Consider the following 25,167-nt stretch of genomic DNA (forward strand, 5'->3'; position numbering starts at 1 on the left):
CGCTGCGCTGCAAAAAGTGGCTAGTGAGCGATCAACTCAGAATGACCCCCTCTGTCAGATCGTTTGGATCGGCAACATTTATCATAGAGCGTACCCAATTGCTAAGGTCACAATACCTCACTTATACATAGTGATATACAATTTAAGTACTGTCAGCCCTAGAGGTAAATACACCACCAGCCAATCAGAAGCAGCAGGATAGTCATCATCATATCATCAGGATAGGACATCATCATCATATAAGTTCGCACCAGGGCTAAAGTATAGATATTGCATTTAAGTGGCATAAGACGCCCTTACTGTACTCTGCTCATGCTTACCTGTCTATGTGCCGTCTCTCCAGGTATGGTGAGCGGTAAGGCTACAATATGTAACAATCTACACATGGATGCATTTTTAGTATACACGCATGGCACAGAAATACAAAACACTGGTGTACATCCAACTGTAAATAAGGCCCACACTACTCTCTGAGAAACAGCCATGCTGGCAGAGTCCACAATGGTCAGTGACTGCAAAACATACTGTATTAGAAGGAACACTCTTGACGACAGTCCCAATTTCCAGAGGGAAATGAGACATGAAATGGGTGTGGCTTAATTTGTCCTCGTTTTTCAGAATGGAGGAGTAGTACAGGCCATACATCTACAGTCCGATGCCCCGTTATGACCCGCTGGAGTCTGATGATTGCCGATTTGATGGCGGATTGCCAAAATTCTACATGTAAAAAATCCCTGACTCGCTGATTCCATTCATTTTGGGGTTGGTATTGGCAAATCGAGTATTTACAACATGTTGGATATTGTCAATGACCTGACACCGTGATTGGCAAAACAGGGCATTGCCCAGGTCGTTCCCTGATGTATGGTCCATTTACTCAGCGACTCTGTGGTGAATGGGGATAACATGTATAATGATCCAACAACTGTTACCTAGGTTACAGTTCACATTATAAATTGTGCCTGCTCCCCCCATTAGGATCCTCCTCCTTCCCTTTTATGATATGTCTGGCTGTTTTTAAAATGTTTATGACAAAAGGAAAAAGACATAACACTCTAAAGTAAGTGTGCACATAAACTTAAAAGGGTGTTATTATTATCATTATCACCACAGTGGCCATGGAGACCAGCACAGGACATGTTATAGTCTACACATTACATATGCTTACTTGTTTATTCTTATTTGTCTTGAAAAACTTCCTGCACTCGCTGGCTCTACAACACATTAATAGTGTAATATTAGTATGACATAACCAGGGGGGATGATTCTTCTAAACATCACAAATCTAGAACAAATTCATATATTCTTTATTTCAAGTATGTTTTATAAAAGTGAAGAATACTAAAAGTGGTACACAACAAGATTTTACAAACGTTTGATTAAAGAGAGGACTTGTTTATGCAAATCATGCTTACATTAGCAGACTGAAGAGTAACTGCTGACAAAATGTCTAGTCATATACAGGGTAGTATGCAGCTAAATAACTAAAGAGGGGTACTCACGGAGCGATCGCTGCTTAAAATCTAAACAATCTGACTAGACTGCTTAGATATTAAGCAGTGATCTGTCCACGTGTACCCCCACAGCGATAGCGATGCGCGGCCTCGTGCATCGCCATCACTGGTGCTAGATTGGCCTCAATCTAGCAAGTCGCTAATTTTACCCGCTGTGTGAAATGAGTGCCCCCCTGCATGCTCAGCACACATTGCGCTGTGTTGAGCAAGGGGGGGGGGGGGGAGAGATGTGTGCTGAGCGGTTCTTGAATACTGCCCTTTACTCCAAATGAACTAAGCATTTACAGTGATATGGTAGTGTGCACTGGTGATGACAAGTTATGTCACAATTTTTGTATTTTATTTAATTTTTTTAAAGGAGAACAGAAATAAAGTCAGTGATTGTATATTAGCTGCTTCAGATCTAGTGTTAAGCCCCATACACACGAGATGTGTGCTGAGCGATCTAGCACAGACCGCTCAGCACACATCTCTCCCTTGCTCAGCACACAGCGCGATGGCGCGCTCATTTCACCCAGAGGTGAAATGAGCAATCTAACAAGATTTGGCATGCATCACTATCGCTATGAGCTTACACACGGATAGATCCGTGCTTAATTTCTAAGCAATCTAGTCAGATTGCTTAGAATTTAATCACGGTTCTCTCCGTGTGTACCCCCTTTTAGAAGTTGTAGTGTTAAAATAACAAATTCAGATCTGTCCTCACACACTACTGCTGCAGTCAACTGTGCGATGCGACACACTGATTAATCTGATATGTAACACTTGTATATATATCTTTGTAGAAACGAGTCTGAATCTGTATACGGAGTGCAGCGGCCGTCCGATTTTTGGGCGGGGATTTTTTCACGCCAAGTTCCGTTGTGCTTTTTATAAAGACTCAAATGTCGCATATCAAATTGATCAGTGCAGTCTCGTGAAGCATCGCACTGTGATGAAGAAATACGGTTGCACAAAAAAAATGCGCCAGTGCCGATAGATCGAAAATAATCAAACATAATACCCTCTTAGAAATAAATGACTATGTTGTTTTGGGGCTAATTAGATAGCCTCCAGGTGATCAATTAAATTGAATTCCACCTTTAGGGTGAAATTAATCTCGCCAAAAAAAAAGTTGCAGAAACACTTGGAGGTAAATTTACTAAGCAGCACTTTCCATAGATGCCGCATTTTTGGCAGTTTTGGTCGCTGGATTTAAAGAGGCAATAATATTAAAAATACTAAATAAAAATACAAAAATATATAAAAAAAAACCAACCACCTTGCTTTGTAGTTATTTATTATTATGATTGCCTTTTAAATCTAGCGGTGGCTTTGAAAAATGCCCCAAGTGTAGAATATAAAGTAGTCTACTATATCAAGTGAGATACTAATTGTTATTTGCATCCATTAGAATGTAATTTATGAATTCATTAAGGACCAGATATAGCACTGGTTCTTACGGAACAGATAGGCCACGTGAAACATAAGAATGCGACCCCTCAGTCATTATTATTGAGATAGGGTGATAACTACTACAATCATTATAATTATTATAACTATAACATTAAAGTCCATTCATTTAAGGTCATTATCCACTAGAATTCATACTGTATGTAGCAAATACTAATTTCATAACACTGAATATTTTCTGTCCACATATTCTCAATCTATATTTCTTAAACCTGCTGGATTTTAAGATGAGTTACACATTTGATTTGAATCAATAAAAGTTGTATTTTATAATCTTTCCAAACAGCAAACCACAGTCTGCAGCCTCTTTTTTCTTCTTTTGTATGGAGGCGCGCATTTCCAAGGAAGTAGTCTTGGGGGGAATCCAAGTGCGGGCGAAGGGTGCCAGTTTCCATTTAAACGCTGGCAACAGCACCGCATCTCGCACCCCTCTCTCAGCCCCAACTCGCACATTTTTGCTTCCGGGCTGCAAGATATTTTGTTCGAGTTCATGCTGCCGCAAAGTGCGGCTCTTGCTGTGCTAACTCGCAGGCACAAGAACTTCGTCCCCAATTGGATTCCCCCTTTAGAATGAAAAGGCCAAACTAGACCGCATACATGACAAGACTGTGCATATTATTTGATACATGACACCTGTATATCTGTGTGCGACTGAGTCTCTGCATCTGTACATGAAGTGCTACAATGTAGCAGACCCAGTTTTTGTTCCAGTACAAGTTCTGTTCTGCTCCTTATTCACACAAATATACAAATGCCACATATATCAAATTAATCAGCACAGTCTCTTCGTGTGTCCTAGTCACATTGCGTTGCGACTAAGACTAATTTTCGGCATGGCGTATTGAGGCTGGATGTATGAGGACACACCTGTATTTATAGGATTTGGTCTATCTAGTGCAATTTAGTATAATGAAATAGATTTTTATGCAATCGCTCCAAGAGTCAGAGTCTTTGGAAAGGTGCACGAAGGGGAGACAAAGTCACTGACACACATGAATCTTGCCTATTCTATGATATAGGGGGTGACTTATAAAACCTAGGAAAGAGGTTAAGGGGTGTATTCAATAAGTGTCGGATCCATTCCGACATGCAATTGTTTGGAATGGATCCGACAAGGGCTATTCAATGAACAGCCAAAGCAGACTGCCGGATTTGAGCCAAATCAGTCTGTTGGATTTGGCCATTCCCGGTGTCCTGTCCTGCCGCTGCTGTCAGCGGCTGCCGGGTGCGCTGATAGCGGTGGCGGCGGGGGAAGCGGAGATCGGCGGGCAGTGGAGGGAGACGAGATTGGCGGCCGGCGGGGGAGGAGCCGAGATCGGCGGCCAGCGGGGGCAGCTGGCGGCGCGGAGACATGTCTGCGGCGGTGGAGGGAGGCGCTGCAGGGAGAGAGGTGCCTAGCCAGAGGACGGTCGTCAAGGTACCTCTCATCCCCGATCTCGTAGCCCACTCAATCCGACTTGTTTTCAAGTCGGACTGAGTTTGTCGGATTAGGCCCCATTTCCGACAGAAGCACACGGATTGGCGGCTATTCTGCCGATCCACGTGTTTTCCGACAAGTCGAGAATTCCCGACTTGTCGGGAAGAAAACTGCACATTTTGAATAGGTCGGAACCCCTACCAACCGAAATCTGTCAGAAGCTGCTGTCTTTCCAACAGGACAGCAGCTTCACACAGCTATTGAATACACCCCTAAGTGGAGAAGTTGCCCACAGCAAGCAATCAGCTTCCAGCTCTCAATTATCCAGTACATTCTATACAATAATAGCTAGAATTTGATTGATTGCTAAGGGTAACGTCTCCACTTTTCCTCTTTTGAAGGTTTGATACATTACCCCAGAGGTTCCCAAACGCGTTCCTCAAGGCACCCCAACAGTCCAGGATTTAGGTACTGTATATCCATGGCTCAGCACAGATGGTTAAAGAAAATTGACTTAGGTGCTAATTAAGTCACCTGTGGCCAAGCATGGATACATTTAAAACCTGGACCGTTGGGAAGCCTTGAGGAACGCGTTTGGGAACCTCTGCATTACACTAATATTCTGAACTACTTTAAAATACCTGCATGTAAACAACATCTTTGGCATTTGCTGAGGCATCCGGTGATTACGTATAAATCAGTCAATGGTATTGGATGACTAATGATTTAAATGACCTGTGCTGTGATTTCCCTGTAATCGTAGCAGGACAACACTGCGAGAAGATGAGTAATCTGAATAGTGTACTGTAGTAACAGCAGCTCAGATCTCCGGGGCAGAGTCACTTACAGAAAGTGGCAGTCCTCGTCTGTTTCTGCATGGCAAAACACCACCCCGACTTCAAACAAACTCTGAAATAATGAAACATGGACTTAGTCACAGAAACATGATAAACAGGGGAAGTGAAATTAGAGGGCTATCAGCAGTGTGATCAAGCGTATAATAACAAAAGAGGAAAGCTGTCCCATGTCAGATCATCACACAAATCACTTCCTTCTGTGTGATGATTAGGGAATAACAACAACATAATAAACAGTACAACCTATACTGTAAAAATACAATTTTGAAAAGTAAAGTAGTAATAAATAAATCAAATATTAAAAATACTTCATTTGACCTCTGAACAATAACCCCATGTGTATATTTTAGTGAATAGCTACTAATAAGCAAAGATGCCGCCATCATAGTTTACTCGGACACAGTAAGATATCCTAGAATTTTATAAGCTCCAAAATACGAAGAAACTGTTGAATGGTAGTTGCAAGAGGAGCCTGGACACTTTCAACAAACTTGATCATCTAGGCCAGGCATGTCCAAACTGCGGCCCTCCAGCTGTTGTGAAACTACATATCCCAGCATGCCCTGGCACAGTTTTGCTGTCAGAGAATGTTAAAGCTGTGTCAGGGCATGCTGGGATGTGTAGTTTCTCAACAGCTGGAGGGCCGCAGTTTGGACATGCCTGATCTAGGCTCTTCCCCTCTATACCCCCAACAGACGTCAGGGACTACAGCTTTTAACTAACTAATCCCCAAAAGTACAGAGGAAGCAGGAGAGAAGTCAGTACAAACAAAAATAAACAGAACAGTAACAGAGCAAAGTGAGGAAGGGAGTCCAGTGTCCTCCATGGAATAGATAACAGGATTTAACAGTAAGTACAAAAGTAACATAATCTCCTTCTTCCATGGGGACAACGGAAACTATGGGGAGGTCCCAAAGCTGTACTCAAGGGAGGGAACGCTCCAATGCTGCACTCTATGGGGGTAATTCAGACTGGATCGCTGTAGCAGCAGCGATAGCAGTCTGAATTACTTTGTGGAGTGCGCACGCAGAGCGGCTGCACTGCACTGCGCACCCTGGGAGCCTATTGTGATGCCATCAGTCTTCTCTCTCCTTTTTTTGTTCAACGTGTACTTATCGGACTCTGGGCACACCACCAATAAGGACTCCTAACTTTAGATACATCTTTTTATATTGTCCAATTTTGGTTTCTCATTATATTGCTCTATGGGATTAGACTGGCGCCGGATCACAATTGTTTCCTGCGATCACCTCTGCCGGAATGACAGTCAGAGGCGGTCGCAGGGCGGGAGGGGGCATGACAACAGCGTTAGAACGCAGTTGGCTGGGCTTGGTCCAGACAATGGCAGCGTTTCCGCACCACTGGGGGAAGGGGGACGCTGCGGCGTGACAACACACACAGCGCTGTGATCCAGCGGGTAGCTTCCTGCCAGAGCACAGGAGTTGCGCAGGCAGGGAGCTACTCGCCAGGTACAAAAGCATCACCGCCGTGCGATGCTTTTGTACCTGTGCAGGGAGGGTAGGGCCTAACATGCGGGGCGGACTAGCCCTGTGCTGGCCGTCCCCAGCTTGTCAGAGTAAATGATCGCAGATGTGCTAAATTTAAACTGCCATCAATGGATGCAATGGTGTCAAAACGATAACATTTTGCAAAGGGGAGCATTCAACTCAACAGAGCAGTGGTTCCCAAGCTTGGTCCTTAATGAGTACTAGCAGTCCAGGTTTAAAGCCAGGCATTACCAACCTCGGTCCTCAAGGCACACTAACAGTGCAGGTTTTAGGGATATCCAGGCTTCAGCACACATGCTTAAATCAAAATAAGTGAGGTACTAATTAAGTCACCTGTGCTCAAGCATGAATATCACTAAAACTTGGACTGCGAGTGTGCCTTGAGGACCGAGGTTGGAAATGCTTGTTTAAGTATATAGCTTGGTCACAAGTAACAATTATTTCTTTAGTCAATATGATTTAACCATATGTGTTGAGCCATGGATATCTTTAAAGCAAATATAGATATTTTTTCCCACAATGGCGCATATCATTTGAATGTTTCAAAAAGGTCCTTACTCCAATTAACTGCAAAAATGGAAGAAGGTCCACAATTCCTTTTGTCGTGAAGTGGATTAGTTCTCCTCAGTATGAAAAGCAGGTTCTCAATCTCAAAGAGAAGAACAAAAGAATCTAGTGCAATATTGTCTGATCAAATGAGCAGAGTAGGTTTTATTACATTAAACTCACAATAAAAACATAAAAAACAAGCATATCACCACAACTTGTGGGTGGGATCATCACAGATGTCAGGTTCCATTCTATTACCCGTCCCAGATCGAAGTAGGGTTCAGAGGCCGAAAGCCCGGGATTCTTTCACCTCGTCTGGTAAATGGTGGATGCAGTGATGTTTATCCCTAAAATTAGTCTCACCAGCGACCTAAAGCTTTTCGGACAACACGACCTTCCTCAGAGGAAGGACGTGTTGTCCGAAAAGCTTTAGGTCGCTGGTGAGACTAATTTTAGGGATAAACATCACTGCATCCACCATTTACCAGACGAGGTGAAAGAATCCCGGGCTTTCGGCCTCTGAACCCTACTTCGATCTGGGACGGGTAATAGAGTGGAACCTGACATCTGTGATGATCCCACCCACAAGTTGTGGTGATATGCTTGTTTTTTATGTTTTTATTGTGAGTTTAATGTAATAAAACCTACTCTGCTCATTTGATCAGACAATATTGCACTAGATTCTTTTGTTCTTCTCTTTGAGATTGAGAACCTGCTTTTCATACTGAGGAGAACTAATCCACTTCACGACAAAAGGAATTGTGGACCTTCTTCCATTTTTGCAGTTAATTGGAGTAAGGACCTTTTTGAAACATTCAAATGATATGCGCCATTGTGGGAAAAAATATCTATATTTGCTGTAATTATTGTGGTGAATTTGTGAGGCACCATTTTTTCTCATAGCCTGCTATTCAGAGCTAGCGCATCCGTGATCAATTTTTTTTCTTGCATGGATATCTTTAAAGCCTGGACTATAAGTGCTCCTTGAGGGCTGAGCTTGTGAACCGCTGCAATAGAGGCAAAATGAAACAGACCTAGTTGAGCTACAGTAACAATTTCAGGTACAGGAGAACCTGTCTGGAGTAAGCCTGGTGGATTACAGCCGATATGCAGTGGGCAACAGATTTTTTTAGAGCCTGGCAAGCCCCATTTGTGAAAATCAGAAAGAACAAAGAGTTTTCTAGATTGAGGTACCCCCTTGTTACTGTGATTGTAAGGACCTTGACCACATCTAATAAATGAATAGTGTCCACTTGATTTAGGGTTTATTGCATGAAAATGCTGGAATCGCAATTTCCTTATTCATATGGAAACTGAAGACCATTTTAGACTGAACTGTCGCAGAACTTCACATAAAAGCTCGCCCTTTATGGATGATTTTTGAAGGAGGACTGATGGGAGAGCTCCACATCTGGATACCCTCCGCGCTGAAGAAGTCAGTAGAAAAATTTCTTACATGCAAGCTGATAGGAGTTATAAAAAAGATCAATTGAATATCGCCCCGCAATCTCCCATCACTTTAGATGGGAGATAGGACGAAAATCAGTTGTTATGTTGCGCCCTAAGGACTCATGGAGGCATAATATGCAGAACACCCTGAGGAATAGTCTGAACCTTTGGTAAGACTGCCAGTTTCCTTTGAAAATCAGGATTTTGGTACTTACCGAAAAATCCCTTTCTCCGATTCTACAGGGGACAGTGGAGCGTAGTTACAATGGGGAAATAGTAGGCAGTAACTGGGAGCTGGCACTTTAAAACTCTAACACTGTGGCTAGCTCCTCCCCTACTATGTCCCCCCTCCAAGCCAGTCTACGTAAAACTGTGCCCGAGGAGAGCTGGAATAAATTAACGTTAAAGTAGAGGATGTTAACGCCGCCATGTAAACCAGGATAACACGAAACAAACCTGGAACCTAACCTAACCAAAGGTTAACCAGAACCAAACAAGCAGTCACATAGTAATCTGCAAACCGGTAAGCGAAAGAGGAGGAAACAGCGCTGGGTGGGCGTCCAGTGTCCCCTGTGGAATCGGAGAAAGGGATTTATCGGTAAGTACCAAAATCCTGATTTCTCCTTCATCCACTAGGGGACACTGGAGCGCAGTTACAATGGGGACGTCCCAGAACTCCCAAGACGGGTGGGAGAGCGCTGAGAGTCCTGTAAAACTGCTCGGCCAAATTGCGATGCAGAGGCCGCAAAAGTGTCAAACCTGTAGAATTTGACAAACGAATGTCGGCCCGACCAAATAGCCACCCGACATAAAGTAGTCATGGAGACCCCACGGGCAGCCGCCCACGAAGGCCCCATAGAGCGCGTAGAGTGCGCTGAAATTGACGACGGAGGTTCCCGAGAAGCTGCCAAATAAGCTTGTCTGATGGTCAGCCGGATCCATCGTGACAAAGTCTGCTTAGAAGCCGGCCAACCACGGCGGGCAGCATCATAAAGAACAAATAAAGAGTCTGACTTCCGAATAGCCGAAGTCCTATCGACATAGATCTTGAGCGCCCTGACAACATCCAATGATCTCGAATTCGGAGAGTCCACGAGAGGGCTGGCACCACAAGAGGCTGATTGATGTGAAAATCGGATACCACCTTAGGCAGAAAAGACATGCGAGTACGGAGCTCGGCCCTATCAGCATGAAACACCAGGTAAGGAGGTCGACAAGAAAGAGCCCCAAGTTCCGACATCCGTCTGGCTGAAGCGAGAGCCAGGAGAAGAACCACCTTCCAGGTGAGATATTTCATCTTCACTGACTCCAGAGGCTCAAACAACGAGGATTGCAGAAAAGAGAGGACCAGTTTGAGGTCCCATGGTGCTGTCGGAGGGCGAAAGGGAGGCTGTATTCGTAGAACACCCTGAAAGAAAGTCTGAACTTCTGGCAGCAAGGCTAACTTTTTCTGAAAGAAAACCGAAAGAGCAGAGACCTGCACCTTTAGTGGACCCAGTCTTAAGCCTGCCGAGAAACCCGCCTGTAAAAAACTGAGAAGGCGGGCTAAGCAAAAAACCGAAGGAGAAACCTCTCGACGTTCACACCAGGCCACATAGGCCTTCCAAATGCAGTAGTAGTGAGACGATGTGACTGACTTTCTAGCCCGAAGCATAGTAGGTATAACCGTATGAGGAATCCCCTTCCTTTTCAAGATGGCCTTCTCAACAGCCACGTCATCAAACGTAGCCTGCGTAAGTCTGGATAAAGAAAAGGACCCTGTTGTAGTAGATCGTCCCGTAGTGGCAGAGGCCAAGGCTCGGCTACCGACAACAGGTGTAGGGTGGAGTACCTAGCCCTGTGTGGCCAATCTGGAGCCACCAGGAGGACCAGAGCGTTTTCTCTCTTGATGCGCTGCAGAACCCGAGGCAACAGCGGGAAAGGAGGAAAGAGGTAAACGAACCAGAAATTCCAGGGAGCCGTGAGGGCATCCACGCCCGCCGCCGCTGGGTCCCTCATTCGAGAGTAGTAAAGAGGCAGCTGATGGTTCAGGCGGAATGCCATGAGGTCGATCTGTGGTTTTCCCCACCGGCGGACCAACTGTCAAAACACCTGGGGATGGAGTGACCACTCTCCCGGGTGCATGTCCTGTCGGCTGAGATAATCGGCTTCCCAATTGTCCACTCCCGGAATGAATATCGCCGAGAAGGACAGAGCATACTCCTCCGCCCAGAGAAGTATGTTGGTGACCTCCCTCATCGCCGCACGGCTGCGAGTGCCGCCCTGACGGTTGATGTACGCTACCGTCGTGGCGTAGTCAGACTGAACTCTGACCGCTCGACCGCGCAGCAGGTGATGCGCCTGAAGTAGGGAGTTGTATACTGCCCGTACTTAGAGAATGTTTATGGGGAGAGCGGATTCGTGGATCGACCAGCTCCCCTGGAACCGATGTTCGAGGGTCACTGCCCCCCAGCCTCGCAGACTTGCGTCCGTGGTGAGGAGAGTCCAATCCCACACTCCGAACCGCCTTCCTTCCAACAGATGTGCCGACTGGAGCCACCAGAGAAGCGACGACCGTGCCTTTGAAGAAAGTTTCACCCGCTGATGAAAGAACAGATGAGATCCTGACCACTGATGTAGAAGACACAGCTGAAAAGGTCGAGAGTGGAAGCGACCGTACGGAAGAGCTTCGAACGCCGCTACCATCTTTCCCAGAAGGCGAATGCACAGATACACTGACACCCGACGGTGTCGAAGTACCGACCTTACCAGCGTCTGCAGAGACAGGATCTTGTCCTGAGGAAGGAAAACCCTCTGACGGACCTTGTTGAGAATCAACCCCAAAAACAGCAACCATTGTGAGGGGCATAAGTAAGACTTCGGGAAGTTCAGGATCCACCCGTGCTGAATCAAAAGGTCCTGCGTCATCCGGATATTCTGAAGTAACAGGTCTGCCGAGCTTGCCTTTATTAGCAGATCGCCCAGATAGGGAACAATCGTCACACCCTGCTTCCGAAGTAGGGCCATCATGACCGCCATGACCTTTGTGAACACTCTGGGAGCAGAAGAGAGACCGAACGGAAGGGCCTGGAACTGGAAATGAGCGTCCTGTATCGCGAAATGAAGAAAAGCCTGATGAGGAGGCCAAATGGGAACATGTAAGTATGCATCCTTGATGTCTACGGACGCCAGAAACCCGTTTTGCTCCAGCCCCGCAATAACAGACTGGAGGGACTCCATCTTGAATATCCTCAAATACGGATTGAGATCCTTCAAGTTCAAGATTGGCCTGACCGAGCCGTCCGGCTTCGGTTCGAGAAACAGGCTTGAGTAATAAGCCCTGTTTCCGCTGATGAGAGGGAACAGGGATCAGTACCTTTGCGGCTAGAAGCTTCTGGACCGCTGCCTGTAAGGCAACTCCTCTGTTGTCGGAAACTGGTAAACCGGTGGTAAAAAAACGCTGGGGCGGATGGGTCTGAAAATCGAGCTTGTAACCGCAAGTGATGAGATCCCTGACCCAAGCATCTGGACAGCTTGGGTCAGGGATCTCCCACCCTGTGGTCTCCCAGGTTGGAGGGAAGCCCGTCATGCGGTGGTAGTGGTGGAGGAGTTAACCTCTGACTGGGTTGAGGCGGTGGAACCTCTGCCTCTACCCCTATGGCCACGGGAGGCGGAAGCTCCTCCCCTGGCCGCGAAACCTGGAAGGGGCACGAAAGGATCAAAAGGAGGGACCCCTATATGGCCTGCGAGGGGCTGGAGAAGCAGAAGGAAGATAAGTCGACTTACCTCCGGTGGCCTGAGAAATCCAGGCATCCAGACCCTTACCGAACAGGACCTCTCCCGTAAAGGGCAACGCTTCCGCTGCCCTTTTGGACTCCGTATCCGCTTGCCACTGCCACAGCCAGAGACCTCTGCGGGCCGAAATTGCTAAAGGGGAAATCCTAGCTCAGAGAATACAGATGTCCTTGGAAGCCTTGCAAAGATAAAGGGCTGATTTACGGATGTGTTCCGCCAACTGTATCAGTTGATCTGCCGGCAAATTGTCCCGAATTCCAGAGGACAATTGCTCCGCCCAAGCTTCCATCGCCTTGTTGACCCAACAACCTACCTGCGCCGGGCGATGTAATACCCCCGCCGCCGAGTAAATAGTCTTCAAGGTGGATTCCAACTTCCTATCCGATGCCTCCTTAAGCAAAGTCGCTCCAGGAACCGGCAGAACCGTCTTTTTGGACAGATGAGACACTGAAGGATCCACAATCGGAGAGGTCTCATAACGCGTCCTGCTATCTGCGGGAAAAGGATAGGAAGACAACATTTTTCTTGATACCTGAAATTTCGCGTCTGGATGCTTCCAGGCTGCCGTTATGAGCGCATCCAACTCCTCCGAAACTGGAAAAGTCACCGGCATGCATTGGTGGGTGCTAAACCTTGAAGGGCGTAAGGCGTCCTGCTCCGTCTCTTCCACCTGTAATACTGAGCGAATAGCAGTAATAAGAGCTTCTATACCCTGAGCTACTGGTTCAGAGTCCTCGTACACCGCCATCAGTATCCTGTATATCTACCACCGCCTCATCTAACTGAGGCATATCATCGTCAGATTCCTGCAACACAGAGGCTAGCAATCTCTTTTTAGAAGCCTGTGGGGGAGAACTAAAGGACGGGGCTTGGGAAGGGATTACCGCCCTAGAGAGCCCTTCAACTGATTTCGCAAAGGAAACAGCCCATGCTGGTTCTGGCTCCGGTACCGGCTGTCGGACCCGGGCCGCCTCTCTGTCTTCCCTAGAGGCCTTCAGTTCCCTAGTTAACAGGGACATAACCTCTGTTAGCTGTGATGTCCATGCAGGAGTGCTCTGGGGATCCGATGAGGGCTGGGCAGATAGTTCTGACCCACCATCGTCACATAAATGGCTGTTTTTGTGCTACCTTGGAGCCTTTAGATGCCATGTCAGCACCTGTCACCCTCCTCTAAACACAACAATAGGCAGAAGGGGAGGGCGGGGGGAGAGAGCAGGGAGAAGCGCAGCCACAGCAGCCCTAAGTATCCTGCACGCTACTGTGCAGTGTCAGGCAGCTATAAGAAGTGTAGGTGCCCCCAGTGCCCCCTGTCCCCACTGTAACTAGCTCACTGTGACCAGAGGTGCGTCTTCTTCCCGCGCTGCAGCCTTGGGAAATGGCCGCCAGCGTGCTCCGAGCCCGGCGGAGCAGAGCGGAACTAAGCTCCGCCCCCCTCCATAAAGGCGCCAAATTTAAACTTGCTTTGCGCCTCCAGCGCGATCCCCGTGCCGGCTCTGAGAGCCGCGCTGAGCGGGGATCCGGTGCGGGGGAGGGAGCGGGGGGAGGGAGCCGCGGCCGCTGGGACCAGCGTCCAGAGCTGGGGGAGTGTGCAGCAGCCGCCGGGACCAGCGCCAAGAGCGGGAATGCGAGCTGCGGCCGCCGGGACCAGCCCTAAGTGCGGGGGAGCGGGAGAGCCGGAGCACCAAAATAAATCAAAGTAAAGACAGTGTTAAAGTAAAATTACATGACCACTTTTAAATCCACAACTCACACCTTTCACTCACCGCCTTGGTGGAGCGGCCACGACATGCGCCGCCCGCAGCGGTGTCTGGCTGCATATACTCACCCTTGCCCGCTGCCGGAATCTTCTGCCGACGGAGCGGCCCCGACACGCGCCGCACGCAGCGGTGTCCGGCCACCTCCGGAGAGCTCGTGTCTTCTTCAGCCGGGGCCCATCCCGAGCCGCACGCAACTGTGATGGGATCCCGCCGGCAGCCTCCCGCGGTGCAGACTGGCAGTGGCAGAGCTGCCAGTCTGTGAGTGTAAGAAAGAAAAAGAAAAAAAAAATTCTTACGAGAAAACCCAAGAGTGACCAGCTCCCTCTGGGCACAAAACAAAGACTGGCTTGGAGGGGGGACATAGTAGGGGAGGAGCTAGCCACAGTGTTAGAGTTTTAAAGTGCCAGCTCCCAGTTGCTGCTTACTATTTCCCCATTGTAACTGCGCTCCAGTGTCCCCTAGTGGATGAAGGAGAAACATACAAAAAGTGATAAAATCTGCATTTTCAAGTATTGAGTCATAATTCGGACTCAAACTAATCCTGTAAAAATCTAAGCAATCTAGAAAGACAAAGAGACAAAGTACATAGAAACATTATTTTTCAGCAAGAAACTTATTTTTCCATATTCAATGCAAAACTTGGCTGACACTGGCTTAGGTGCTTGAAGCATGGTGCGGAAAACATTGTCTGAAAAACCTTTGATTTTTAGGATGGCTATTCCAGTAGCCACCCCCTAAAAGCCAATCTAGGAAGGCTCCATGGCGAGTCTGTAAAACGATGATGTAGTCCACATATTAAGAAATACACGGCCAGCCTAGAGCAAACAGAATGACATAAACTGCTACCCATTTTTCTTTTTGAGCTCATTTGTAAGAATTGCTATCAGAGGTAAAAGGCTGAAGGGAAGTCCCACGGTACCACCAAATCATCCAATTCAATACTCCTCTGAAGAAATGGTCCTGGAGTAGTTCTTCTCCACTCTTTAACTCAACCAGGATGCAATCATGTCAACATTCAAATGACTCCAACATACCACCAACTTTTGGAAGACTTCTGGGTGTAGGGACCACTCCACTGGATGATAGTCTACTCCCAGTTGTCTAATCCTGGGATGAAGATCACTAGTGATAAGGAAAAAATACTGATGTTGCCCATAGCAACCATTCAGTTTTATTTTCATTTTCTGTACTATACTAGATGAATGACAGCTAAAATCATCTCTGATGATGGTGAGAGATGGCGGAGGCAGATGAGATTGGAGAGGAAAGGGACAGGAATGAGGGAGAATAGGAGGTATGAGATTGAGAGGGGTTGAGGAGGATAGGACAAACTAGAAACCAACAGGGGGAGAAGACGATAAAAGCAACAGAAGGAGGGCAGAGATGGGAAGGTTGGGGAAGATACCCGTCATTGCCTGAAGCTAGTTATCACCTAGCGCAATTCCCACTGCACTCTGCAGTGCCTCCCACGAGCCCCTTCCCAGACAGCGAGGGGGGACATATGTAAGGGGTGGGGTGGTGACATGACAGAGTAAGGGAGAACAGAGAAGTAATAGACATGGGGCACGGTGCTGTAGAGACCACAAGGGATAACATGAGGCTGTGGAGAGACAAAAAGGATGATACGAGGCCGTGTAGAGACACAGGAGGTGGCATGAGGCTAGAGAAGTACATGGGGCAACTTGAAGCAGTAGAGAACATTGAAGGATGAGGATGAAGAGATAGAAGGTTTGAGCCTATGTGGTGGCCACAATATTGTATGTAGCTAGCGACCTGGTGAATTATGAGTCAAACATACTAGTATAAAATATTCTTCAATACTGCTGTTTCTAAGGTAGACTGTTAATATTTTCATGTAGGCCTCCATACCCTTTATTTAAGTCCTCTCAACCCCCTCTTCTTTTCTGTAACCTGTCCATTTTACTTTGCAAAAATTTTCAAAACATTTAATGTGGAAAAACAGAAAACAGTAAATTAAATCAATGAGTGTAAAGCCATCAGTGACAGAGTGAGAAGCTGATGATCTGACTATGAAACCATTAAATAATTCTCTTTAAGAATTTAGCTACAATCTGAAGAAGATGGCCCCCGGGGTCTGAGGAGAAATGTTATGGTGGGCATTCCCATGCTGGGAGCGAGCCAAGGAGGGAGACTGCTCCTACATGGTCCAGCGTGAGATGAAACTAACCTGCTATCCATCCCAGCATTGGTATCCATCTCAATGTGGAAGCTGTTTAACTACCAGTAATATTTATTTTGTGAAGCTTTCCACAGCCATGCTTTTAAACTCTATTATTAGTATCCTTTTCTTCCATTTTCCTTCTCCATCCGTTCCATCATACCGTGAATTATTTGCACTTTCCTTATGGATAAAGCATTACAGTTGTTTTTAAAGGTAAAACCATGCCTGCAAGTGACTGTCCCTTTTAAAAAAGTCTGAGATCATAAGGCATCCCGCATCTCCGGCGACCTGGTACTCCATTACATCCCGCCGCTGGTATGTACTTTCTTTTATGCAGTATCCACCTATACCACGAGGCTTTATGTTACTTTAAAATGTCTGCAGTGCTTCTCTTGTTGCATATATTCTTCTTAATAAAAAATAAATAGTTTTTTAAAAATTAAAATATAATAAACAACAGAATAAGTGTTTTGCATATGTAACAACCCCTCCACCCCTTAGGTAAAGACGAGGAAGATGAACAAGCTTCTTGAAAGTGCCCAGGCTCCTCCTGCACCTATCATACATCAATGATTCCACTGTCTACCCATTGAAGGAAAAATCTTTTTTTTTTTTAATCTTATTTCCATAATGCGAAGCTGCAACACAAATCTTTAATTGTATTCAAACTGCATTAAATGAAATGCTATAGTTGCCATAATTACTGTGACTATGTACAAATATATTAATCACATTTTATTAAACACTGAATTCCAGAAGATAAACGCTCGCACCTTGCTTACAACTTGAACCCCCAATTCTTCAGATATCATGGGATGAATTATCCACTTGTACGCTTCCTTCAGCTGAATAATATCTGACTTATCCAAGAGACCACCTTGTTTTCTGTTAAGAAAAACCATAAAAAATAGTTTAATGAGTCACTAATCAAAATACATTTGTTGTAATGCACTAGCATAGCTAATGGCATGTCTTCTATTGCATAAATTTAGTATACTGTATATGCTATACATGGAATTTTCAAGGAAGACAATAGTCGGTGGTTTATAATTTATTGTTCCCACGGCAGTTTTTTCTAATAATGCACCATTCCTTACAGAACTTGTTGAAATAAAAAGAAAATATTTTGGTATTTCAGTGGTTTGCAGTAGACTTGCAGTAAAAACAAAAAAGCAGGAAAAAACAACCCTTGTGTCCACCGATGCGTTCATCGCAGCTATTTTATTTTTAAGATATGAGGGAAATTGCACTCAGCTGTGATGAAACGCATCAGACGACGTAGGACTTCCAAAGATCTTTACGTCTGCGGTTTTCATAAATAGAACTTTAACTGGTGCACTGGGACCTTTTGAAATAGTGCACTATATCCAGGTTTCATAAACGAATTCATGACATTCAGTGACTGGTAGACTGGATTGGTGAGTATTTCTTTCAATAACTTCTTCACTTTAATTTCGGACAACAATTTGTATCTCCACGGAATGACGAGATCAATTCCATGTAAGCACATTGTGGGGCATATTCAGTCGGAGAGGATCAGACACTTCATTACTCAATTTGCACGCATTTCTGAAAGGTCTTTGCTCGTTTCCGACAATGCCGATCCAACTTTTTTTTAAAAGTCGAATTGGCATTGTCGAAAACGGCCCAAAAACCTGTTAGAAATGGCCACAAATTTGACAAAATAAGTGGATCTGTGGCTAACCCGCAAGTCGGAAAAAACGGCACTGGACTTCAATAGGTCGTATCCAGATTCGACCTTAAAAAGTTGGAAAGTGACTAATTGAATAGACCCCCTTTGGTGTAAAAGGATATTTTGTTTGTTTGGTGTGGTTTTTTTATTGTTTTTTTTACATCAAAGCCCTCCAACAGATGAACCACAGGTTTTGATGGCCCAGTAAACCCTTTTCCATTAAAAAAGGATATGGCTAAAGGTCAGGTAGCCTCTAGTGTCTAGTCTCTGCACTCTGGTCATTCATCTTTGAGAGCAAATTTGCCACAAATCAGGCCATTCCACCATTGGAATTACAGCAGATGTGGCCACGGTTCAAAATAATTATATATATATTATATATGTAGTACATAATATCTATATATACACACACATATACATAAAAGCCTTCCATTTTTCGCTAGTTTTTACCGTGTGTGTGTGTGTGTGTGTGTGTGTGTGTGTGTGTGTGTGTGTGTGTGTGTGTGTGTGTGTGTGTGAGTTTTCCAATTAAATGTCTGTCTGACGTTATTACTTTAAGATTGGCAATGACCAATAAACCTCTGCCTTGTGTCTATTTAAATGCCAAAAAGAGATATCCAATTTGCAGGAATAAGTCTGAGGCACAGAATACAAGTAAGTATACATCTAAACTTTGGTGCCATATTTATCTTCTTTATCATGATTATCTTTCTTTATATATTCAGCCTATTCAGGGATGTCTTGTTAATTTGTGCACTTATTCTACTCTGTTTGGCATGGCTGACCTGGGGTGCTGAGTCTAACGAGAACTACTCTACTCACAAAGAACTGCCGCAAAGCAGGATGGTCTATGCTGCAGAGAACTCCCAGGTTGTGGACCCCTAGGGTAGCACAAAGTAATGTTTCTACTAGGCTTTATTGGCAGGGCACCGCACCCTGTCCAATTTAATCATGGTAAAATGCACTCAGTACTTATTGAGGCGCCCTGCTGACCTCTCTCTGCTCCAGCGCTGACCTCACGCTGAACTCCGGACGAGGAGTTGTTGTTTTTTTGGTGCATCCTCCTCTACTATCTGGTGGGAGACAGAAGGGTTGGGTTTACCTCTTCCCTATCTCCAAACAGCAGAAGGCAGGGTTAGCAGCGGGGCGGACCTTAGGGACAAGCAAGCCATGCATACACATGGAGCACTCCCAAGTCTCTTATCAAGGGGGAAGCCAGCCTGATGCAGACCACCTGTCCAGGATTTCTCAAGACAGCACTGCCTGGAGACTTTCTAATCCCAGATGGATTAAATGTAGACTCCTCTTACCACTAGTGTACCCTCTGGCAGCTGTCCCTGACCAGACAGCAGGGCAAGTTCTACTGCTTTCCTCTGCTGCTATACATCATTCTGCACCCATTGATATTCGCTACACGCAGCAGAGGCAAACAGCAGCCCTGGCTCCTGATAACATGGCTTCTGGGGACCAATATGAGATAACCTACATCCCCTCTATCATCACATCCACCACATACTGTAGGTTTAGGCGCCTGCAGCATGGGGGAGACAGTCATTGCTGTAACTCACCCCTTCAGCCTTGTAATCATAGCAAAATAGGGCCTCAGATTCCTCACTCCCGATCCAGCTCAGCAATACGCGGACAGACTCCATCAGCTTAAAACTGTCTGGTTTGGTCAAAATAGGGCCACTACTGGTAAATCAATGTGCGGGAGCGGTGCTGTTACAACAGATATTGCAGCAACGTTCGTATAACTAATATAGGGGTAATACTGGAACAATATTGGTATAAAAAAATAAGGTTACTGACGAATTATGCAATTATGTAGGGTAAAGGGGCACTGTGGGTACTGTATAATGACGTCAGGCTGACCGCGGCCCAGTTAGAGAAGGAGACAGGCATCTAATCAGGTTCCATCCGCTTGATACTCCATGACAAGCTTGGCCTGAGCAAGGTTTCTGCAGGCTGGTGCTCCATCAGCTCACTTGAGAGCAGGAGGCTCGGGTGATGGGTATGGGACTCAAGGTCAACACTAATAAGGTCACCACCAATTTGTCAACACACCTTAGGTTGACACCTGAAATAGGTCGACATGGACAAAAGGTTGACATGGAAAAAGGTCGTCATTAGTTTTTAACATTTTTTTGGTGTAGTTTTCTCCGTAATGTGACCGGTAACCCCAATTAGTGCATCGTGTCCCCTCGCATGGCTTTGGGAAAGGTGCTTCGCTGCGCTCGGCGCAGGTTACCGTTCCCAATTGTAGTCCACGTGTATCGTAATGTATGAAAAAGCTCAAAAAATTAAGGAAAAAACAGGATTTTAATACCTACCGGTAAATACTTTTCTCCTAGTCCGTAGAGGATGCTGGGGTCCACTTAAGTACCATGGGGTATAGACGGCTCCTCACTCTATGTCCCTCCTCCAGACCTCAGTATAGGAACTGTGCCCAGGGAGACGGACATTTCGAGGAAAGGATTTACTTTTAATTTGACGATGAGATTCATACCAGCTCACACCTCAACCATGCCACACAACATGGCATTCAACATAGCACATGCCAACGGCATGAATAATTGGAGCAAAAAGCTGAAAATAAATGTAACACAACACTTGTGTAACTACTGAACTAACAACTGCAGGCAAAGTACGCACTGGGTCAGGCGCCCAGCATCCTCTACGGACTAGGAGAAAAGGATTTACCGGTAGGTATTAAAATCCTGTTTTCTCATACATCCTAGAGGATGCTGGGGTCCACTTCAGTACCATGGGGTTATACCAAAGCTCCAGTACGGGCGGGAGATTGCGGATGACCCTGCAGCACCGATTGACCAAACTTAAGGTCCTCATCGGCCAAGGTGTCAAACTTGTAAAACTTTGCAAACGTGTTTGACCCTGACCAAGTAGCTGCTCGGCAAAGTTGTAATCCCGAGACTCCCCGGGCAGCCGCCCAGGATGCGCCCACCTTTCTAGTAGAATGGGCATTCACCGACTTCGGTATCAGCAATCCTGCCGTGGAATGAGCGTGCTGAATCGTCCCTCTGAACCAGCGCGCAATAGTCTACTTCGAAGCAGGACACCCAATCTTGTTGGGAGCATACAAGACAAACAGAACCTCTGTTTTCCTAATCCGATCTGTTCTTGCGACATAAATCTTCAAAGCTCTAACCACATCCAGAGACTTTGACTCAGTGAAGGTGTCAGTAGCCACCGGCACCACAATAGGTTGGTTTATATGGAAAGATGAAATCACCTTTGGAAGAAATTGTTGGCGAGTTCTCAACTCTGCCCTATCTTCATGGAAGATCAGGTAAGGGCTCTTGTGAGACAGGGCCACCAACTCAGACACCCGCCTTGCGGATGCCAAGGCCAAAAGCATTACCACTTTCCAAGTGAGAAACTTCAATTCTATCTCCTGTAGAGGTTCAAACCAATTTGATTGAAGGAACTGCAACACCACATTAAGGTCCCATGGTGCCACCGGGGCACAAAGGGAGGTTGGATGTGCGTCACCCCTTTCACGAACATCTGAACTTCTGGAAGGGAGGCCAATTGTTTTTGAAAGAAAACTGATAAGGCCCAAATCTGAACCTTGATTGAACCCAATCTTAGGCCCGCATCCACATCTGCCTGTAGAAAATGGAGAAAACGTCCCAACTGAAACTCTTCCGTTGGAGCCTTCTTGGATTCACACCAAGACACATTTTCTCCAAATACGGTGGTAATGTTTAAACGTTACTCCTTTCCTGGCCTGAATAAGAGTGGGGATGACTTCTTTGGGAATACCCTGTCGGGCTAGGACCCGGTGCTCAACAGCCATGCCGTCAAACGTAGCCGCGGTAAGTCTCGATACACGCACGGCCCCTGCTGCAGCAGGTCCTCGCGAAGAGGAAGAGGCCGGGGATCTTCTATGAGCAACTCCTGAAGATCTGGATACCAAGCCCTTCTTGGCCAGTCTGGGATAATGAGGATCGCTCGAACCCTTGTTCTTCTTATGAGCTTGAGAACTTTCGGTATTCGTGGAAGTGGAGGGAAGACATACACCGACCGAAACACCCACTGCTATTGCTTGAGGGTCTCTTGACCTGGAACAATATCTCTGAAGCTTCCTGTTGAGACAAGATGCCATGTCTACTTGAGGAACTCCCCAAAGACTTGTCACGTCTGCAAAGACTTCTTGGTGGAGGCCCCACTCTCCTGGATGGAGATCGTGTCTGCTGAGGAAGTCTGCTTTCCAGTTGTCTACTCCAGGAATGAAAATTGCCGACAGAGCTCTTGCATGTCTTTCTGCCCAGAGGAGGATATTTGTCACCTCTGCCATTGCCGCTCTGCTTTTCGTTCCGCCCTGACGGTTTATGTACGCGACTGCTGTTACATTGTCCGACTGGATCAGCACGGGTTGATCTTGAAGAAGATGCCCCGCTTGTAGAAGGCCGTTGTAAATGGCTCTCAATTCCAGAAAGTTTATGTGAAGACAGGTTTTCTGACTTGACCATTTTCCTTGGAAGCTTTTTCCATGTGTGACCGCTCCTCAGCCTCGGAGACTTGCATCCGTGGACACCAGGACCCAGTCCTGAATCCCGAACCTGCGTCCCTCTAATAGGTGAGAACTGTGTAGCCACCACAGGAGTGAAATCCTGGCTTTGGAGGACAGGATTATCTTCTGGTGCATGTGTAGGTGGGATCCGGACCACTTGTCCAACAGGTCCCACTGGAATACTCTGGCATGGAATCGGCCAAACTGTATGGCCTCGTAGGCCGCTACCATCTTTCCCAACAACCGAATGCATTGATGGATCGACACTCCTGTTGGCTTCAAAATTTGTTTGACCATTTTCTGGATTTCCAGAGCCTTTCTACTGGAAGAAATACCCTCTGTACTTCTGTGTCCAGTATCATCCCCAGAAAGGACAATCTTGTCGTCGGTTCCAACTGCGACTTTGGAAAATTTATGATCCGTGTTGTTGGAGTACTGACAGGGAGAGTGCAATGCTCTGCACCAACCGTTCCCTAGATCTTGCTTTTATCAGGAGATCGTTAAGGTAAGGAATTATATTGACTCCATGTTGTCAAAGGAGGACCATCATCTCTGCCATCACCTTGGTGAATACCCTCGGTGCCGTGGAGAGTCCGAACGGCAACGTCTGGAACTGGTAATGGCAATCCTGTACTGCGATTCTCAGATAAGCTTGGTGAGGAGGATAAATGGGAACATGTAAGTAAGCATCTTTTATGTCTACCGACACCATGACGTCCCCTTCCTCCAGACTGGAAATCACTGATCTTAAAGATTCCATCTTGAACTTGAACCCTTTCATGTAGAGATTCAGATTTTTCAGGTTTAAAATTGGTCTGACCGAGCCGTCCGGCTTCAGAACTACAAAGAGGCTTGAATAAAAACGCTCTCCTTGCTGTGACACGGGTACCAGGACAATAACTTGATCCTGACATAATTTTTGAATTGCAGCTGTTACTACTTCTCTGTCTGGAAGAGAAGCTGGCAAGGGCGATTTGTAAAACTTTTTAAAACTCCAGTTTGTATCTATGGGACACTATCTGTAAGACCCATGGGTCCAGGGCAGATTGAAGCCAGATCTGACTGAAAAGTTTCAGACGTGCTCCCACCCGAGGGGACTCCTGCAAGGGAGCCCCAGCGTCATGCTACAGATTTGGCAGAAGCAGGGGTTGATTTCTGCTCCTGCGATCCTGGAGACGCTGCGGATTTCTTTCCTCTTCCCCTCCCTCTACCTGCAAAGAAGGGGAAACCTTTGGCCTTTTTGTATTAGTTGGGCCGAAAGGACTGCACGTGAGTGATGTGTCTTTTTCGCCGGTGCAGGAGCATAAGGCAAGAATGTCGACTTACCTGCGGTAGCCGCAGAGACTAACGCATCCAGCCCATCTCCAAACAAGGCCTCACCTTTATACGGGAGAGCCTCCATATTTCTTTTGGAATCTGCGTCAGCATTCCACTGGCGAATCCACAACGCCCTCCGAGCTGAGACTGCCATGGTAGCGGCTTTTGAACCCAAGAGTCCAATATCTTTCATGGCTTCTAGCATGTATGCAGCAGCGTCTTTGATATGACCTAACGTTAGGAGTATCTAGTCTCTATCTATCGTGTCAATTTCGGATGACAAGTTATCTGACCATTTTTTGATAGCACTACTCACCCACGCGCAAGCAATGGTGGGTCTGAGCAGCGTACCATTGGCCACATAAATAGATTTCAAGGTAGTCTCCAACTTGCAGTCTGCCAGCTCCTTTACTGAAGCCGTCCCAGGTGCAGGGAGATCACCTTTTTAGTTAACCTCGACAGGGCACTGTCTAAAACTGGGGGTGACTCCCATCTTTTCCTGTCCTCTGCCGGGAAAGGATAAGCAACCTGAATCCTTTTGGGAATCTGAAATTTCTTTTCAAGGTTTGCCAAAACTACCTCAAATAGATTATTTAGCTCATGAGGAGGGAAAGTTACATTAATTTTCTTTTCCTTATAAAAAATAAGCCTTCTCCTGAGGTACAGGAAGGGCTTCCGTAACTTCCAAGACTTCCTTTATAGCAACAATCATGTATTGAATGCTTTTTGCCAATTTAGGATCTATTCCCCTGGAATCACTATCGTCGACACAGGGATCAGAGTCCGTGTCGGTATCAAGATGTACAATTTGAGCAAAAGGTCTCTTATGTGACCCAGAGGGGTCGCCTGTGGATGAAAAATCACACCTTCCACTGATTTTCTCCAGCTTTCTGCATGAGACTCAGACTTAGCCAATCTCTTACTGATATGATGCACACTATCACGTAATTCTTTCACCCATTCAGGCTCGTGGTGTGCTGGCAGCGCCACCACATTACAACTCTGTGTCCCTAAAATGGCTCCCTCAGGGGAAGAGCTCCTCAATTTCGTGCTGCAGACAAGAAGGAGTTGTAATTCCTTACCACTCCGCGGCTCGATGGTAGGTCGCGGCTCGATGACGTCACGCTGCGGCTAGGCGGCTAGGTGTTCGTGCCGGAAAGATGG

General features: G+C 46.3%; 1 protein-coding gene across 4 annotated transcripts in view; it reads right to left on the bottom strand.

Moving 5' to 3' along the window:
- PUS10 (pseudouridine synthase 10) overlaps positions 1 to 25,167 on the bottom strand; it is a 236,160-nt gene that overhangs the window by 89,270 nt on the left and 121,723 nt on the right. For all 4 annotated transcript variants that reach the window (XM_063918222.1, XM_063918221.1, XM_063918223.1 and 1 more), the window contains exons 6-8: positions 17,233 to 17,344; positions 5,231 to 5,292; positions 1,169 to 1,214 (exon numbers count right to left, since the gene is read on the bottom strand). In XM_063918222.1, the coding sequence (XP_063774292.1) occupies positions 1,169 to 1,214; positions 5,231 to 5,292; positions 17,233 to 17,344 (220 nt within the window). The remainder of the gene's footprint in view (positions 1 to 1,168; positions 1,215 to 5,230; positions 5,293 to 17,232; positions 17,345 to 25,167) is intronic.

The sequence above is a fragment of the Pseudophryne corroboree genome, chromosome 4, assembly GCF_028390025.1.
Source record: "Pseudophryne corroboree isolate aPseCor3 chromosome 4, aPseCor3.hap2, whole genome shotgun sequence".
NCBI classification, from domain to species: domain Eukaryota; kingdom Metazoa; phylum Chordata; class Amphibia; order Anura; family Myobatrachidae; genus Pseudophryne; species Pseudophryne corroboree.